The following is a 16,982-nucleotide window of genomic DNA, read 5'->3' on the forward strand; positions in this document are numbered from 1 at the left end:
CGTGGCCTCCAACTGCTCTTAAATGCAAGTAAAACTAAATGCATGCTCTTCAACCCTATCGCTGCCCGCACTTGCCCGCCTGTCCAGCATCGCTACTCTGGACTGTTCTGACTTAGAATATGTGGACAACTACAAATAACTAGGTGTCTGGTTAGACTGTAAACTCTCCTTCCAGACTCACATTAAGCATCTCCAATCCAAAATTAAATCTAGAATCAGCTTCCTATTTCGCAACAAAGCATCCTTCACTCATGCTGCCAAACATACCCTCGTAAAACTGACCATCCTACCGATCCTCGACTTCGGCGACCCACCATTGCGACCTGTACGCTCTCATTGGCTGGCCCTCGCTTCATACTCGTTGCCAAACCCACTGGCTCCAGGTCATCTACAAGTCTCTGCTAGGTAAAGCCCCTCCTTATCTCAGCTCACTGGTCACCATAGCAGCACCCACTCATAGCATGCGCTCCAGCAGGTATATCTCACTGGTCACACCCAAAGCCAATTCCTCCTTTGGCCACCTTTCCTTCCAGTTCTCTGCTGCCAATGACTGGAACGAACTGCAAAAATCACTGAAGCTGGAGACTCATATCTCCCTCACTAGCTTTAAGCACCAGCTGTCAGAGCAGCTCACAGATCACTGCACCTGTACATAGCCCATCCAACTTCCTCATCCCCAAACTGTATTTATTTATTTATCTTGCTCCTTTTCACCCCAGTATCTCTACTTGCACATTTATCTTCTGCACATCAATCACTCCAGTGTTTAATTGGTATATTGTAAATCTTACCTCATTTGCACACACTGTATCTAAACTTTTTCTACTGTATTATTGACTGTATGTTTTGTTTATTCCATGTGTAACTCTGTGTTGTTGTATGCGTCGAACTGCTTTGCTTTATTCTTGGCCAGGTCGCAGTTGTAAATGAGAACTTGTTCTCAACTGGCCTACCTGGTTAAATAAAAGTGAAATTAAAAAATAAAAATAAAAAAGATGTATGTATGTGTTTATATACTCAATATACTGTATATACAGTTGAAGTCGGAAGTTTACATACACTTAGGTTGGAGTCATTAAAACACGTTTTCCAACCACTCCACAAATTTCTTGTTTACAAACTTTAGTTTTGGCAAGTTGGTTAGGGCATCTACTTTGTGCATGACACAAGTAATTTTTCCAACAATTGTTTAAAGACAGATTACTTCACTTATAATTCACTGTATCACAATTTCAGTGAGACAGAACTTTACATACACTAAGTTCACTGCCTTTATACAGCTTTGAAAATTCCAGATAATTATGTCATGGCTTTATTAGCTTCTGATAGGCTAATTGACATAATTTGAGTCAATTGGAGGTGTACCTGTGGATGTATTTCAAGGCCTATCTTCAAACTCAGTGCCTCTTTGCTTGACATCATGGGAAAATCAAAAGAAATCAGCGAAGACCTCAGGAAAAAATTGTTGACCTCCACCGATCTTGTTCATCCTTGGGAGCAATTTCCAAATGCCTGAAGGTACCACATTCATCTGTACAAACAATAGTACACAAGTATAAACACGATGGGATCACGCAGCCGTCATACCGATCAGGAAGGAGATGCGTTCTGTCTCCTAGAGATGAATGTACTTCGAAAAGTGCAAATCAATCCCAGAACCACAGCAAAGGACCTTGTGAAGATGCTGGAGGAAACAGGTACAAAAGTATCAATGTCCACAGTTAAATAAGTCCTATATTGACATAACCTGAAAGGCCGCTAAGCAAGGAAGAAGCCGCCATAAGAAAGCCAGACTATGGTTTGCAACTGCACATGGGGACAAAGATTGTACTTTTTGGAGAAATGTCCTCTGGTCTGATGAAACAAAAATACAACTGTTTTGCCATAATGACCATCGTTATGTTTGGAGGAAAAAGAGGGATGCTGAACACCATCCCAACCATGAAGCACGGGGGTTGCAGCATCATGTTGTGGGGGTGCTTTGCTGCAAGAGGGACTGGTGCACTTCACAAAATAGATGGCATCATGAGGGAGGAAAATTATGTGGATATATTGAAGTAACATCTCAAGACATCAGTCAGGAAGTTAAAGCTTGGTCACAAATGGGTCTTCCAACTGGACAATGACCCCAAGCATCCTTCCAAAGTTGTTGCAAAATGGCATTAAGGACAACAAAGTCAAGGTAATGGAGTGGCCATCACAAAGCCCTAACCTCAATCCTATAGAACATTTGTGGGCAGAACTGGAAAAAGGGTGTGCGAGCAAGGAGGCCTACAAACCTGACTCAGTTACACCAGCTCTGTCAGGAGGAATGGGCCAAAATTCACCCAACTTATTGTGGGAAGCTTGTGGAAGGCTACCTGAAACGTTTGACTCAAGTTAAACAATTTAAAGGCAATCCTACCAAATACTAATTGAGTGTATGTCAACTTCTGACCCACTGGGAATGTGATGAAAGAAATAAAATAAATCATTCTCTCTACTATTATTCTGACATTTCACATTGTTAAAATAAAGTGGTGATCTTAACTGACCTAAGACAGGGATTTTTTACTAGGATTAAATGTCAGGAATTGTGAAAGACTGAGTTTAAATGTATTTATCTAAGGTGTATGTTAACTTCCGACTTCAACTGTATATAATGGTGTGTATAGAATGTATGGACACTATATGAATAGCAAAGATGTACAGCAGTAGTTATATAGGATGAACCATGACTCGAATACAGCATATACAGATAAAGTGGGTAAAACAGTATGTAAACATAATTTTTTCCTGTGTTCAATGACTCTATGTACATAGGGCAGCAGTAGTGTCTTAGGTGCAATTGTAGAATACGGTATTGTAGTCGGCTAGTGACAATGTCTAAGGTCAATTTTCTAAGGTCTAAGGTCTATATCACTTTTCCTCTCTATTTCCACAGTCTAATAAAGTTGTTGCAACAGTATCGTACTTTGCTAAGCAGTTAAAAGAAACCCTTGTACTCCTCAGACCCTGAAGGACTCCACCCTTGTATTTTCTCAGACGCTGAAGGACCCCACCCTTGCAGCGAGAAAAGATTTCCAGAGGGAGGCGGAACTATTGACGAACTTGCAGCATGAGCACATTGTCAAGTTCTACGGTGTGTGTGTGGATGGAGACCCCCTCATAATGGTCTTTGAGTACATGAAGCACGGAGACCTCAATAAGTTCCTCAGGTATGTTTTGTCAACTAAATGCCCAGTAAGATGCACAATAAGATATGCTCAGTTCTTCCTAATTTCGGTAAATTAGTATTTGGAGTAATGCAAGCTGCCAACTGAGAAAGACTTTTCTGGTGAGTGTTGTTGGAAGTTAAAGACTTCTCAGCTGAATAAAGCAGTGACGTGTGTAGAATAAATATGACGTGCTCAAATCTTTCTCAGTTCTGTCTTTGGGTGCTGTAGCCCAGACTTTTCTGATGTGTGCCGTTTGGAATTGCTAAGTTTACTCAGTTGAATAAAGCAGTGACGTGTGGGATAAGCAAGACGTGCTAAACTCTTATGTCTATAAATGTGTCTGGTGTAGCCTATGAGTTATAAAAACGGTCAACTGAGAAACATACTTTATATGTGTTTTTGGAACTGTGGAAGTTTACTCAGCTTAATTGAAACGTGTGTGGAAGCATCTCCCCTGTTTACCAACCACAAGTGTCTGTAGACTCAACAATTAATGGCAGGCTGACTGCACCCCACTAGTGATGTACTGTGCTGGTCCACAGTACGCTAACCTGAATAACTATCCTCAGTATTAGAGTTAACGTCATACAATAAATCCTTTGGCCAGAAATATATGTGATCATTTACAAAGATGAAACCAGTTCCTGTCTATTTCCTCATCATTTCTACATGTAGTGTAGTAGAACAGCCACAACCCTGCAGGTTTCACTGCAAGCATCAGGCTGTGATTGATGGATGGCTTCCCCTCAGAGAAATGTTGTAGCGTACAAGAAACAGGAGGGGTAATACAATGTTTTTGTTGTTTTCCACTAGACCTGTCACCCAGTACCAGAAGCATTGACTTCCTATTCGCTACACTGTAGATTAAGTAGAGATAACCTGTTATGTGTGTAAAACCACAAAATGCTGTGTGTAATGGCAGTCTGTTGACTGAGCCTCCACGGACTAGGGAAACTGGGACTCAGAATTCAAATGAGACAGCTGATCTCCTTTATGATTGGATGTTATTGAGCCCCTGGATGCTTGGCAGTGGCAGGGAACATTGGTGCTGAATAGCAGAGGCAGAGCAGGTAGACGTCTGCTGCTTGCTGATGGCTTTATACATGCAAATGTCATGACAGTTATAGCATTTCCATTCAATTGTTCTGCATTCATTAATACAGAGGAGCTCTTGTTGGTTTTGCACCTAGTGGCCCTGGTACAGTAATGATGTGGCCCATGTTCCTGTCTCAATTAAAGTTTGAATGTAAAACACCATGAATCTCATGTCCAATCCATTACAACTGAAGAACATACTACTGTCATATACTATGCAGAGCTAAAATCCATTATAAAATGTAATGTGGAGTAAGAATATGGTGATTGAGATAAGATTCTCCCTCCCTCCCTCCCTCCCTCCCTCCCTCCCTCCCTCCCTCCCTCCCTCCCTCCCTCCCTCCCTCCCTCCCTCCCTCCCTCCCTCCCTCCCTTATTTCTCCATCCACAGAGCTCATGGGCCTGATGCTTTGATCCTGGTTGACGGACAGTCGCTGCAGACCAATGGGGAGCTGGGCCTGTCTCAGATGCTGCACATTGCCACTCAGATCGCCGCGGGGATGATGTACCTGGCCTCCCAGCACTTTGTGCACCGTGACTTAGCCACCCGGAACTGCCTGGTGGGCAACGGCCTGCTGGTGAAGATTGGTGACTTTGGAATGTCCAGGGACATCTACAGCACGGATTACTACCGGGTAAGCACCTACACTATGTATGTTGCATAATAAAATATTTGTTCCATATTAATCATGTATTTGTAAGTACCTTCATAATCAAGCTAACCTAAAGATCTCTTTCGGCGACAACCTCAGTGTTTTTGCTTTAGTGAACAGGTGGTGTTTTGACACAGTGGGCTGGAAGATGTGGTGTTCACCCTGCATTCGCCTCCATTCATCGTGATTGTGTGTTATCTTTTCCTTTATTGATGCCTGAACTCTTTACCTTTACTAACGCTAGGAAATGTACAAGAAAAGTAATGCATGCTCAATATAATGATGTCTATTGGGTCGTTCCAAGAATAGAGGGCCTTTTGCGTCCCTTTGATATTTTAGTAGAATTTGTGCACCAATATTTCATTTTAAAAGTCTGTTATATTAAGTGAAGTGTCCTTTAATGTAGAACACATGGAAAATTCTATAAATCGGAATTTTAATATGACTTTCTAAAGTCATATTAAAAATAGTCAAATCATAGTAGTCTAATCATAATGTAAAGGCAGGTGAGCTGGTCCTACTCTTTTTGGCCATTTTCTGGTGTTACACATAGATAGACAGTCTAGAAATGTTTTGTGAAGCTTGTATTCAATTGACACCGTACATAACAAGCTTCTATTCCTCCTGTCACAAGTGGATTTATGGCTGATTTAAGATTAAATCGTCAACCCTGTTACGGTTAACAGTGTTACTTCATTTGGCACTTAATAGACACTTACTATGGTCCTTTTTTTATTTAACCTCTTGAGAAGGAAAAACATGTTTATTATGTTGAACGTGTGCTCTTTATGACAGAATGTTAAAATTAGGTGAACTTCACCAAGTTACACTACCCAAAAGGTACTCAATTGGTGGAACGACCCTATAATTAAACATGTGTCAGGTGTAGGGCAGAACCATTCTTGCTGTATTCTTTTGTTTGTTGTCTCTGAGACACGGTGACCAGAATGAATATAGAGCTCTTATCCCAGTTGATAATGGACTTGCTGAAGCTGTGCTGGCATCACAAAGGGATTATTACTGTGGTACATCGGATTTTCACTAGATACAGACTATAATTGCCATTGTGGAAAATATGTTACATTTGCAGTAAATGTCAAATAGTCCATTGAGTCTCCTCCCACCTAATGTATTCTGCAGGCTCCTTTTCCTAAGTGGTACCTCTAATAGCTGATTTCTCTTTGCAACACACAGCTCAGTAAAATACATGTATCAATAAGGTGTCAAAGAGACCAGGAAGTGATGTAAATTAAGGCACTTTGCTTGACTTTCACTGTGTAATTACTGTTCCAACCACTTCTGCTCTTTACTGCAACAACTTTCATGTTGCTTTTCTCCTTTTAGATACTAACACGAGTAAGTTATAGTATGAAAATCTCAACATCATAGGCATACAGGTACAGATGGTCATCAGTGGAGTAGCCTGTGAGAGAGAGATGTCTGATTCACCATCAGACTACTAACAGGACTGCTGGACTGCCCCCTATTGGTATGGTGGTCTGGCAATGGACTGTGGGCCTTGGCCATTATAGGCCTGGGCATCTCTGCCAGAACAGGCCTGGTGTATGGTCCACTGACAGAGAGATTAGGAGGTCGTAACTGCATTGGACACATTCCCTTTTGTTGAGTGATTATGAATCGGGGTGGCAGCCAGGAACACATCTCCCTGACACTGGTCACATATTGATGTCCGCTCCTCTCCTCTCCTCAAGGAGAACCAACCAAGAAAACTGCCCTCCAGGGATATGACACAGTAAGCAAAGCACGGTCTGAGCTGGGTTCTCACAGGCAGCATATCTGACAGCCCCCATCTGTATTATGAAAGTGATGCCTGGGCTCCCCAATGCCAAATTAGCTGTTGGTTCTCAGTCTGCAGGTATGGCACTGTGTTTGTGAACTAAGGAGTGGACAATGACAACTTGATATCACATCACAGAGGAATGCATTTTCTATTGTATTGTATTATTATACATAATCAATACTGAGTACCTGGTTGCTGGATAACTAACTATACTGGGTCTGTAATTACATTTCACCCCCTCACCAGCCATTGTTAGCAAGCTGCAATGTTAATCCAATAATCCAATGACAATGTTCCAAGTTAGGAAAGGTATATAGCAGATGCGTTATTATGCTTAATCTGCCTTTAGACTCTAACAACAATATTGATGGACAGTTTTGAAAATGTATTGACGGTTGCTTCAATCAATGCATATGTTATCGTCAGTCTATTAGCAATATTTAAATGTCTCACTATATGCTAATTGTGCTATGCTTTGAGATTGTGGTGGAGTTTTTGTTGTCACCTTGCCAGTTTGAATTCTGCTCCAAGGGAAGCCCACACTCTGATTTATATGCTTCCACGGTCCGCCGTTCAACCCCAGACTGAATTGAGGGTGGTTCTTGCCAGGGAGAAGCCATTAAGATTAATTGAAATTCAATCAATTCATTTAATCTCCCAGCACACACACACAAACACATGAACAAGTTCACAAATACTCTGCCTCCGAGAAGCAGACTCAGTCCCATAAGACAGACCGAGCTAGCATAACAAACACAGATCTGTCCTTCTATGAATTATGCAAATAGCATAGAACGGTGGTAAGTTTTTAAAAAGGATATGTGAATTTGTATCATCCTCCTGTTCTACTATCTCTATGTTTTGGACACCAGCCTGCATTATGGAGCGGTGTACCTACTCATGTAGTGCCAACAACATTAGTCTGGTGAGGAACAATCTGTCCACATAAAGAAGTCAATGAATGGAAAGGGTGTCAGGTCATTGCAGCAGGGAAACCAATTCACTTCAGAGTCCCTTACAAATGTAGTATGTAGGAGAAGTCTTAGGTACTTTCCCGGGCATTCTGACATGTTCCCTGTCAAGTATTGATAATGAGGTAGAGCTGGGGTTGTATCAGGAGATGGGATAGTAGGGTAGAGCTATGGCAATGGTGGAGTTTCAAGGTAAGACAATTTAAGTTGATGTTACAGTGAACATTAGGGTTGTATTGTGTGTATTGTATGATAGACAAATACCCCTTTCTCTAATAGTCCTGGAACGTATTAAAACTCTTAGAACTGCTTTGGCTTCACATTTTACTATTGGATACCCTTTTCTGCACAGTACAGACACACATTTGAAATCTGCATCCCCCTTATTTATAATTAGATGTGGTTCATTTATATGATTGAACATGAATACATTTGATTTTTGAAACAGCCTTTTTCTCTTTTCAGCTTGGAAGAAGATCAGTAGAGTGTGGTAGTGGCGTTAGGGTTCCATATTCACACAGGCTTTATGGGACGTGGTCCAGCAGACATTTTACCATAATCTCATTAATAAACCGTCATAAATCTTAAAAAAGCAGAGCAGGCGGACAAGGAGGAGGAGGAGGAGGAGGGGGAGAAGGAAGGGGTGAGTATATTGGAGATGTAAAACGGAACAACTTATTATAATGTTCAGTGGGCCAAATTTAACAAAGATAAACCAACAATACATAATTACCTGAAGGAAACTGATGCTATAATAATCTGTTATTATCGATGGCAAACATGGTAGACTGATCCTTTATAGCTACAGTATCAGCAATGTGGGAATGTAATGTAATGTTAACTTTGTATTCACATGCTCAGTCAATACATTGACCCATAGTGAGTTCAGTGCTAACGAGCTCTGTAATTAATATGCAGCTACCACTTAAGAGTTGAAAGTAACAATAATCAGACATCCCCTATTGAAATGTCACTCTTGTTCAACCCTTCCACGGATATGATTAACACAGTGTAATTGACATGATTAGGAAACAGATTTAGAAACAATCCAGTTGAGTTAAAGACGAGGGCACAGATAATTAATGACTCATTGTTTTAATCGATTAATATCTGGCAGTGGGAAGGGAAGGCTGAAGGGAAGACTTCATTTATGTTGCTGCATGGCTTGAAGCTGTCAAACTTCTTTAATGGATCCTTTTTCCTTCCCTCTCTTGGCTCCATCTTCTCTTCCTCCTCCCAGCTGAGCCTCATTTGACTCTTCTTCATCTTCTGTGTTACAGGGCTGTGTAGGTTTCCCTTCTTCTCAAATATTTTATAAGAAAAATACAAGTTTTAAAATAAATAAATGAATAAATAAAATAAACTAGAAAAGACCATCTAGAAGTATTCAAAATGTGTCTTCTGCATGCCTTTTGGTGAATATGTAATTTTCTTTGACATGTACAATTGTTTTCTTTTTCAGTTGTTTAAAATCCAGTTAGCCCAGGTCCATAACACTGTGCTGACATCTGTTGTTCTCTCTCTCTCTCTCTCTCTCTCTCTCCCTCTGTCTCTCTATCTCTCTACCTCTCTCCCTCCATATCTCTCTGTCTCTCTATCGCTCTCTCTCTGACAGGTGGGAGGCCACACCATGCTGCCCATCCGCTGGATGCCCCCTGAGAGCATAATGTATAGGAAGTTCACCACAGAGAGCGACGTGTGGAGTTTCGGTGTCATCCTCTGGGAGATCTTCACCTACGGGAAGCAGCCATGGTTTCAACTGGCCAACAATGAGGTACTGTAGCACACCCATCTTTGTATTCTGCTCTTTTTCTGAAAAGCAGAAATGAAAATAAGCAACATAACCACACAATGCAATAATGTGCATTCGGCAGTTGCTGCTGCCTCGGCAAAGACTACCATCTAACAGTCACACTCGTACTAAAACCGCATCAGTGGATAATCAGGGCCAGTGATTCATAGCGCTCTTACTAATACCTAGAATGGTGCAGTGTGGGAGAGGCTAATTGGCCTATTCTTAGAGTGGCCTTTGGGCTCAATATTGGACCAGAAGAGAAATCAATTAAGACTTAAACAAAGATGACAAGAGAGCAGCAACTAAATGATGTTAGTGTGAGCTGAGAGTGTTGAAATGAAATCACACCCATTTACACACAAACACACACACAAGTCTTATAGCCACCATAGATATAAAAGATAAGGGATGGCATGTGAGGTGAGCAACAGCCATTTTACACCAGGCTTTCTATCTACAGAACATAGAAGTAGTGATGATGTGTAGACAGTCACTGTGCCACTGAAATTCCTCTCAACCAACCACCATAAAGACATCACACTGTTGACATTGACAGAAGCTATGAAGGACTGTACTCATTTGTGAGTTCAATAGTCCACCAAACTAATTCCACCATTTTTTTAAAGGCATGATAATTAAAATGTCAGAACAACAATGCCCCAAGTTCCAGCCAAACATCAGCATGTACAGTCTGACAGAGCCATTGTTTATATATTTGCTTGTCCCATTACGTTGAGACCTGAAAAGCAGCATTATGAATCAATCCTGAAGCCAGCCATAGGTATAGAAACCATAACCAGAGCCCCAGACAGAAGTATTTTATAAATGTGAATTATGTGAATGTGCTGTGAATGTAAATGTGCCCGGTCTCGGCTGCAGTCGGGGCTGTGGTGACTCACTGACTCAACGAACGCCTGTGGAAAGAGCCTTTAGGCTGCAGTTGTGCAGACAGCGCATCACGCTGACGACAACACAGCCTCTCAAAATGCTCCTAAAATAAACACAGACAGCAGAACAAAGTTACCATACTCACTGGAGTTGATATGTTTAACCCTACCTTGAAGTGGTCCTATTTTTAGCTACACAGGTCTTAATATGATATGTACCAATAAACACACCTACTATCCAATCAAAATGAGCAGCAAAGCTAAATAACATGACAACATCAACAACATAACATGAAACTCACAGGTGTGCTTCACTAGCATGGCAATCACATTATCATCCTTGACCTGTTTGACACTGCAGAGTGGATTAATTGGTAGTGATTGTTCATGTCGGGTTCCTTTGTGTGTGTGTGTCTGTGGATGGGAACGTGAACGTGAGGCAGTTATTCTCATAGCCATTCAACAGAACACACCGAACAAACACAGATCAATACAACTCATAGAGTCCCAATTTCCCCCATAGCCCAAAGGGATCACCTGCGAAATGAAACATGTCCCCAGAGCCATATATTTAGAGAGTTAGGCCAACTTTAAGAATGTTGAATGTTCTTATTCTAGAACATTCAGTTACATAGCATTGTTTAAATATTCCCCATGTAATGTTAATGGGGAATGAACCATAGAATTAGGAATTAGAATACTCATTCATTTAATGAGGGTGGGGACAGACAGCGCATCTCAGTAGGAGCACAGTTCACAATGCATGTATCATCTCATCATGGTAACGTTTTGTCTTGTGATAGGTAGGCCTACCCTTTCTGCAACATAGCCTATGCTACAGTAACGCATGTCGAATTTACACATCTGCATGTGGCTTTCAGGGCCCACCTTATTTTTTAATTGTCCATTTTTATTGCAGCATATCACTCGAATATAAACTCAGCAACAACAACAAAAAACATCCATCTTTCAGGACACTGTCTTTCAAAAATAATTCCTAAAAATCCAAATAACTTCACAGATGTTCATTGTAAAGGGTTTAAACACTGTTTCCCATGCTTGTTCAATGAACCATGAACAATTAATGAACAAATTGCAATGTCTGTACTGTGAGACGCCTAAGACAGCGCTACAGGGAGACAGGATGGACAGCTGATCGTCCTCGCAGTGGCAGACCATGTGTAACAACACCCGCACAGGATTGGTACATCTGAACATCACACCTGTGGGACTGGTACAGGATGGCAACAACAACTGCCCGAGTTACACCAGGAATGCACAATCCCTTCATCAGTGCTCAGACTGTCCACAATAGGCTGAGAGATGCTGGACTGAGGGCTTGTAGGCCTGTTGTAAGGCAGGTCTTCACCAGACATCACCAGCAACAACGTCGCCTATGGGCACAAACCCACCGTCGCTGAACCAGACAGGACTGGCAAAAAGTGCTCTTCACTGACGAGTTGCGGTTTTGTCTCACCAGGGGTGATGGTCGGATTCGCGTTTATCATCAAAGGAATGAGCGTTACACCGAGGCCTGACCTCTGGAGCGGGATTGATTTGGATGTGGAGGGTCCGTCATGGTCTGGTGCGTTGTGTCACAGCATCATCGGACTGAGCTTGTTGTCATTGCAGTCAATCTCAACGCTGTGCATTACAGGGAAGACATCCTCCTGTGATACCCTTCCTGCAGGCTCATGACCCTCCAGCATGACAATGCCACCAGCCATACTGCTCATTCTGTGCGTAATTTCCTGTAAGACAGGAATGTCAGTGTTCTGCCATGGCCAGCGAAGAGCCCGGATCTCAATCCCATTGAGCACGTCTGGGACCTGTTGGATTGGAGGGTGAGGACTAGGGCCATTCCCCCCAGAAATGTCCGGGAACATGCAGGTGCCTTGGTGGAAGAGTGGGGTAACATCTCACAGCATGAACTGGCAAATCTGGTGCAGTCCATGAGGAGGAGATGCACTGCAGTACTTAATGTAGCTGGTGGCCACACCAGATACTGACTGTTACTTTTGATTTGGACCTCTTTGTTCAGGGACACATTATTCCATTTCTGTTAGTCACATGTCTGTGGAACTTGTTCAGTTTATGTCTCAGTTGTTGAATCTTGTTATGTTCATACAAATATTTACACATGTTAAGTTTACTGAAAATAAACGCAGATGACAGTGAGCGGACGTTTCTTTTTTGCTGAGTTTAGTTGCTTTAAATCAGTGGACGCTCTCGCAGTCTTTCTCTCTCGCCATCAATTTCATTCAAATTGCATCCAAAATAGATCATCCTTTGCATATACTGTAGATGTTCTAGCATACCCTTTCACGTAATAAATTTGATGCAGTATTAGCCATATATCTAATGAATGATGGGTTATGCATAGGCCTAAGTGGCCTCTGTCTCTTGTGCTATACGCACCTGTGCACCGCTGGCCTTATAAAAACACTCCTTAGCTCGTAGAATCCCACGAAAGCTAACCTAGAATAGCTTGCTGGAAAAACTACTATTAGATTATTCAAAGAGGGATGCAAGCTCTTGTTTGCTGAATGTTAAATACAGCAGCCAATAGAACTCACGGGGGGAAGAGAGAATGCGTGATGGCGGTAGGCTGAATCAGTTATTTATTTACACCTGTCACCCATAACCATTCAATCTTCGTGAAGAGAAGTGAAAGCCGTCTGCATCTTATTCTAGTCCTAAATTATTCAAGCATGTCATTACAATGATGAAGATAAGGACAACAAAACGTATTTCATTTAATTGTTGAAAGCGAGGAAGGAATGAAGCAACATTAGGGGAAATATTATGAAAGATATGCGTCAGCCTACTAATTGTAAAAATGTAAAATATTTCCAAATTCAATGAAATTTGCTAGCCTATAATTGTAACTTTGAAGGCCGCATGTCCTGCACCATCGTTGCATGTTCTCTCTCAGCTTGATAGTTTGAACGAGGTGCGTAATTTCAGACACATAATACGGTTTAATACAATACAGTACAGTAAGACAGTCCACCCTCAAAAAGATTAGTCTACTGGAGCTTGTATTGTTTATTTATCCAAGAGCGCATAGCTAAATTAATGGGCTTTTATGTTTTTCTGTTGTAACTTGTTTGTAATGTGCGGTAGGCTATGTAGACCTACTGGATAATGACACAATCAGTTGGGATTTTTTGGGCTTGGGCTCATAAAATGTCTTTAATTAATGTATGGCTCATCTAGCTCAGGTAGCATCAGGCTTGAATTTTCAAAACAATAAAAGCTTGAATCAAATACAGACATATTTATATGCTTTAGAATGACACTTCCAGTTTTGATGGGAGATATTGGGTTACCCAGGAGAAAAGGGATTTATTCTTGGAATGGAACATTTGTAAAATACCGAGAAAATATTCAACCCTACTCTGCATGTCCCTAACAGGCATGTCTGACAAAGGGATATTGAATGCACTACACTACGCTGACTACACTGCAAGTTTGTTTGTTTATGTGTACTGCAAAACCTCATACTTTGAAACGTGCTTTATGACCTTGACATTGCACTCATATAATTACTGCTGTACAAATAGTGTGGTGCCATAGCCTCGGGGGTGCTAACAACGCTGATTAAGCAAAACCTAATTCTGCCTGTAAATGGCTTGTGATGCTTTTGACAAACAGTATAATGCTCAAAATTGGGTTGTAATGAGTGACCTCACTCTCTCTCTTTATCGTTCTCATTCTCCTACCCCAGGTCATCGAGTGTATTACGCAAGGACGGGTTTTGGAGAGGCCACGAGCTTGTCCCAAGGAGGTGTATGACATCATGTTGGGTTGCTGGCAGAGGGAGCCCCAGCAGAGGCTGAACATCAAGGACATCCAGAAAATCCTTTATGCCTTGGGCAAAGCTACACCTGTCTACCTGGACATCCTGGGCTAGTGTACGTTGAGTTTTGTCTGTCTGTCTGTTTTGTTGTCTGTCTCTACCCAACAGATGAACAAAAACCCAGGAATAACTCAAACAACGAGTACCTTATTGCTCCACTGGCAAACACCTACAAAATGGGGATGGACTTAAGTGCCTGCTACTCCTTTCGATACACTGGATAACAGTCTTAAAAAAAAGCACTTTTACATTTTGTTTACCTGCATTCAAAAATGTACAGTTGCTGTATACTATATGAAGAGGACATACTAAGTTTTTCGTAAAAACAGCCAACTTAAAGTATCACAAAAAAACAAAAACAAAAAACAGGAAGAAAACGACCAAAAAAACGACCCAAAAAATTAAATAAAAAAAAGCTGAAAACCCTGGAAATTTGTTTTGCTTTTGGGATCCTGCCATCTAGACAGAAGATCAAACTCCCCAGGTGATTTTCTTTTTCCTTTTATAAATATATATTATATATATTTTTAATTTATTTTTATTTTCAAAGTGTGGATATCTGCCATGTTTCTCGCTAAAGGTACAGTATGTCACATGTTGGAGATGACTGCTTGATATTGGCAAATCAGACAATTGGCAGGGACTTATTAAAGTAGGCCTTACTGCACTCTGATTGGCTGGATCTATTCTCTGACTCTGGATCCAACGAGGCGATTAGTTACTGATGGGAAACAGCTTTTCAATGAGGCGTGGAACTCATAGAAAAGACAGAGCCACCAATCAACACAGACATCTTAACTTAAAATTGAATGTATATACTGTACATTTCTATGTCACAAAAAATATGTTAACTTATTTCATTTCCTATTTAGACTATTTTAGTTTCTTGATGTGTTGTTATGGTGAGTGAATTCTATAGATATTTTGATAATCTTTCATTTTTTGTTACTATTTTATTTCTGTTAGTTTTAATGAATTTCATCTACTTTATTTAGGCTTATCATTTTGAACATGTGATTATAATGTGACATTGTGAGTCAGGATGTTAGGCTGCGACATAAAGAGGATTTAGACTCAGTAGAGTAATCAGGACAGACTCTCAGCAAGATGCTTACAGTAAAGTAGAAAGTGATTATGAAGATCTTACATAGCCACCCACTCCCTCTCATCCCAGCTCATTGTTTTGTTCTTTCAGTGTAATCTAGTAATAGTCATGTATCTCATGTACAGTACATCTAGCCAGAGAAAAGAGCTATAGCTATGATATTGCATTATTAGCTGTCAGTTGCTGTCTCCTAAAAAGTACATTTTTATGACATTGTAGTATACTTCATCTTGTTTTCCAGGTTGTGAATTATGTTATTCAACTGCCTTCAAATAGGCATGACCCTGACGTTTCAATTCTGGTAGTTTATACAATAGGCAATGCACTACTGGACATTATACACATTGTAACACTATACATTCACATACTAGCAGTACCTTCCTCTCATTTTCCATACTCTAAACACTTAGATTCAAGTTAAAGCATTCATCTAATGCAGGCTTGAGAATGTTTTCTTCTCTCAATGTGCACAAGGTTCCATTAAGCAAACGATCCTTTATGTTCCCCAGCTCTCCCAATGTTAAACAATAGCAAACTTGGCAAAACACAGTGACGTGAATTATTCATTAAGTAGTAGTGATAGAGGACTCTGTAGCTATGGGGGCTGTTTGAAACATTGCACTGTGATGACAAACACTGGGGCTTTGGGAGAAAGTGCTCTCTCTCCCTCCTCTCTCCTCTCTCTCGCTGCTCCTGCTTTTGCTGAGTAATGTGAATCATTCAAGGTTGTGTTTAGTCTCAATAACACCCCAATGATACATCCATAATTATTCAATGCTGAGCCATACTGGCACCATGTTTTGCCTATCTGCATTTTCTTTAACAAGGAGAGATATTATTTTGTGATCATTTTCATATTAACATTTATGTACACCATCATTTGTCTACTTCAACAAAAATGTATTTTAAAAGCTTCAATATGAATTATCTGGTCAAAACGTACAAATAATGTACTTTTATTTCAATTAAAAGTTCCTTCATGTTAGAATGGCGACATACTCAATGTTTTCTCATCATTTTTTGCAAGTACTTCAAAAGTAGCTTTTCCATTTTCTGCCTACTCATCACAACATTGCAAAAACTCTTCTTCACCTTAATCTCTGAGTTCACATCTGCAATGTGTCTGAGGTGCATCCGACTATAGGAATGGAAAGCGACTGGAACATTTGCAATCTGGTCTCTTAGTTTATTCCTTCTCTTCATATTTAGAAAAATCCAGTAGTTGTCTCTGTATGACAGAGCACGGAGGGGGGATTACAGAAGCTTTCCACGAGAGTGGTGTGACTCCGATATGGTTATGTGCGATAAGATGCCACTTCTTTTAATATTCCTGTCTGTCTTCAGGCCTGCTGCTGCCTACTGTCTGCATTGACTGACTGTCTGCATTCAATAACTTCACAATGCACCTGCATGCATCCTGATCTCCCAGGCAAAGTAAATGAGGAGATTTCCCCTGGTAGTGCACCACACAACCCTATCCTGCTCCTTCCTGTGATTGAAGCTCCGCTAGTTAACAACTCTGCCCTCTTCCTTTCCTAACACCTCCTCCATGGATGAGTGCACAAATCCAGCACAGGCTCAAATAGAGGTACACTTTACAGACTCGTTATAATTTA

At 40.9% G+C, this 16,982-nt stretch overlaps 1 protein-coding gene across 2 annotated transcripts in view; it reads left to right on the forward strand.

Annotated features, from left to right (window-relative positions):
• Positions 1-16,365, forward strand: part of LOC106573628 (NT-3 growth factor receptor) — a 288,867-nt gene extending 272,502 nt beyond the window's left edge. The window contains exons 14-17 of one of the 2 annotated variants that reach the window (XM_014148852.3): positions 2,992-3,197; positions 4,684-4,927; positions 9,333-9,491; positions 14,130-16,365. In XM_014148852.3, coding sequence (XP_014004327.1) covers positions 2,992-3,197; positions 4,684-4,927; positions 9,333-9,491; positions 14,130-14,315 — 795 coding nt within the window. In that variant the 3' untranslated portion in view covers positions 14,316-16,365. The remainder of the gene's footprint in view (positions 1-2,991; positions 3,198-4,683; positions 4,928-9,332; positions 9,492-14,129) is intronic. The other variant, XM_014148855.3, reaches the window with a different exon arrangement.
• Positions 16,366-16,982: the final 617 nt, after the last annotated feature.

This window comes from Salmo salar, chromosome 16 (assembly GCF_965601325.2).
Source record: "Salmo salar chromosome 16, fSalSal1, whole genome shotgun sequence".
NCBI lineage: Eukaryota > Metazoa > Chordata > Actinopteri > Salmoniformes > Salmonidae > Salmo > Salmo salar.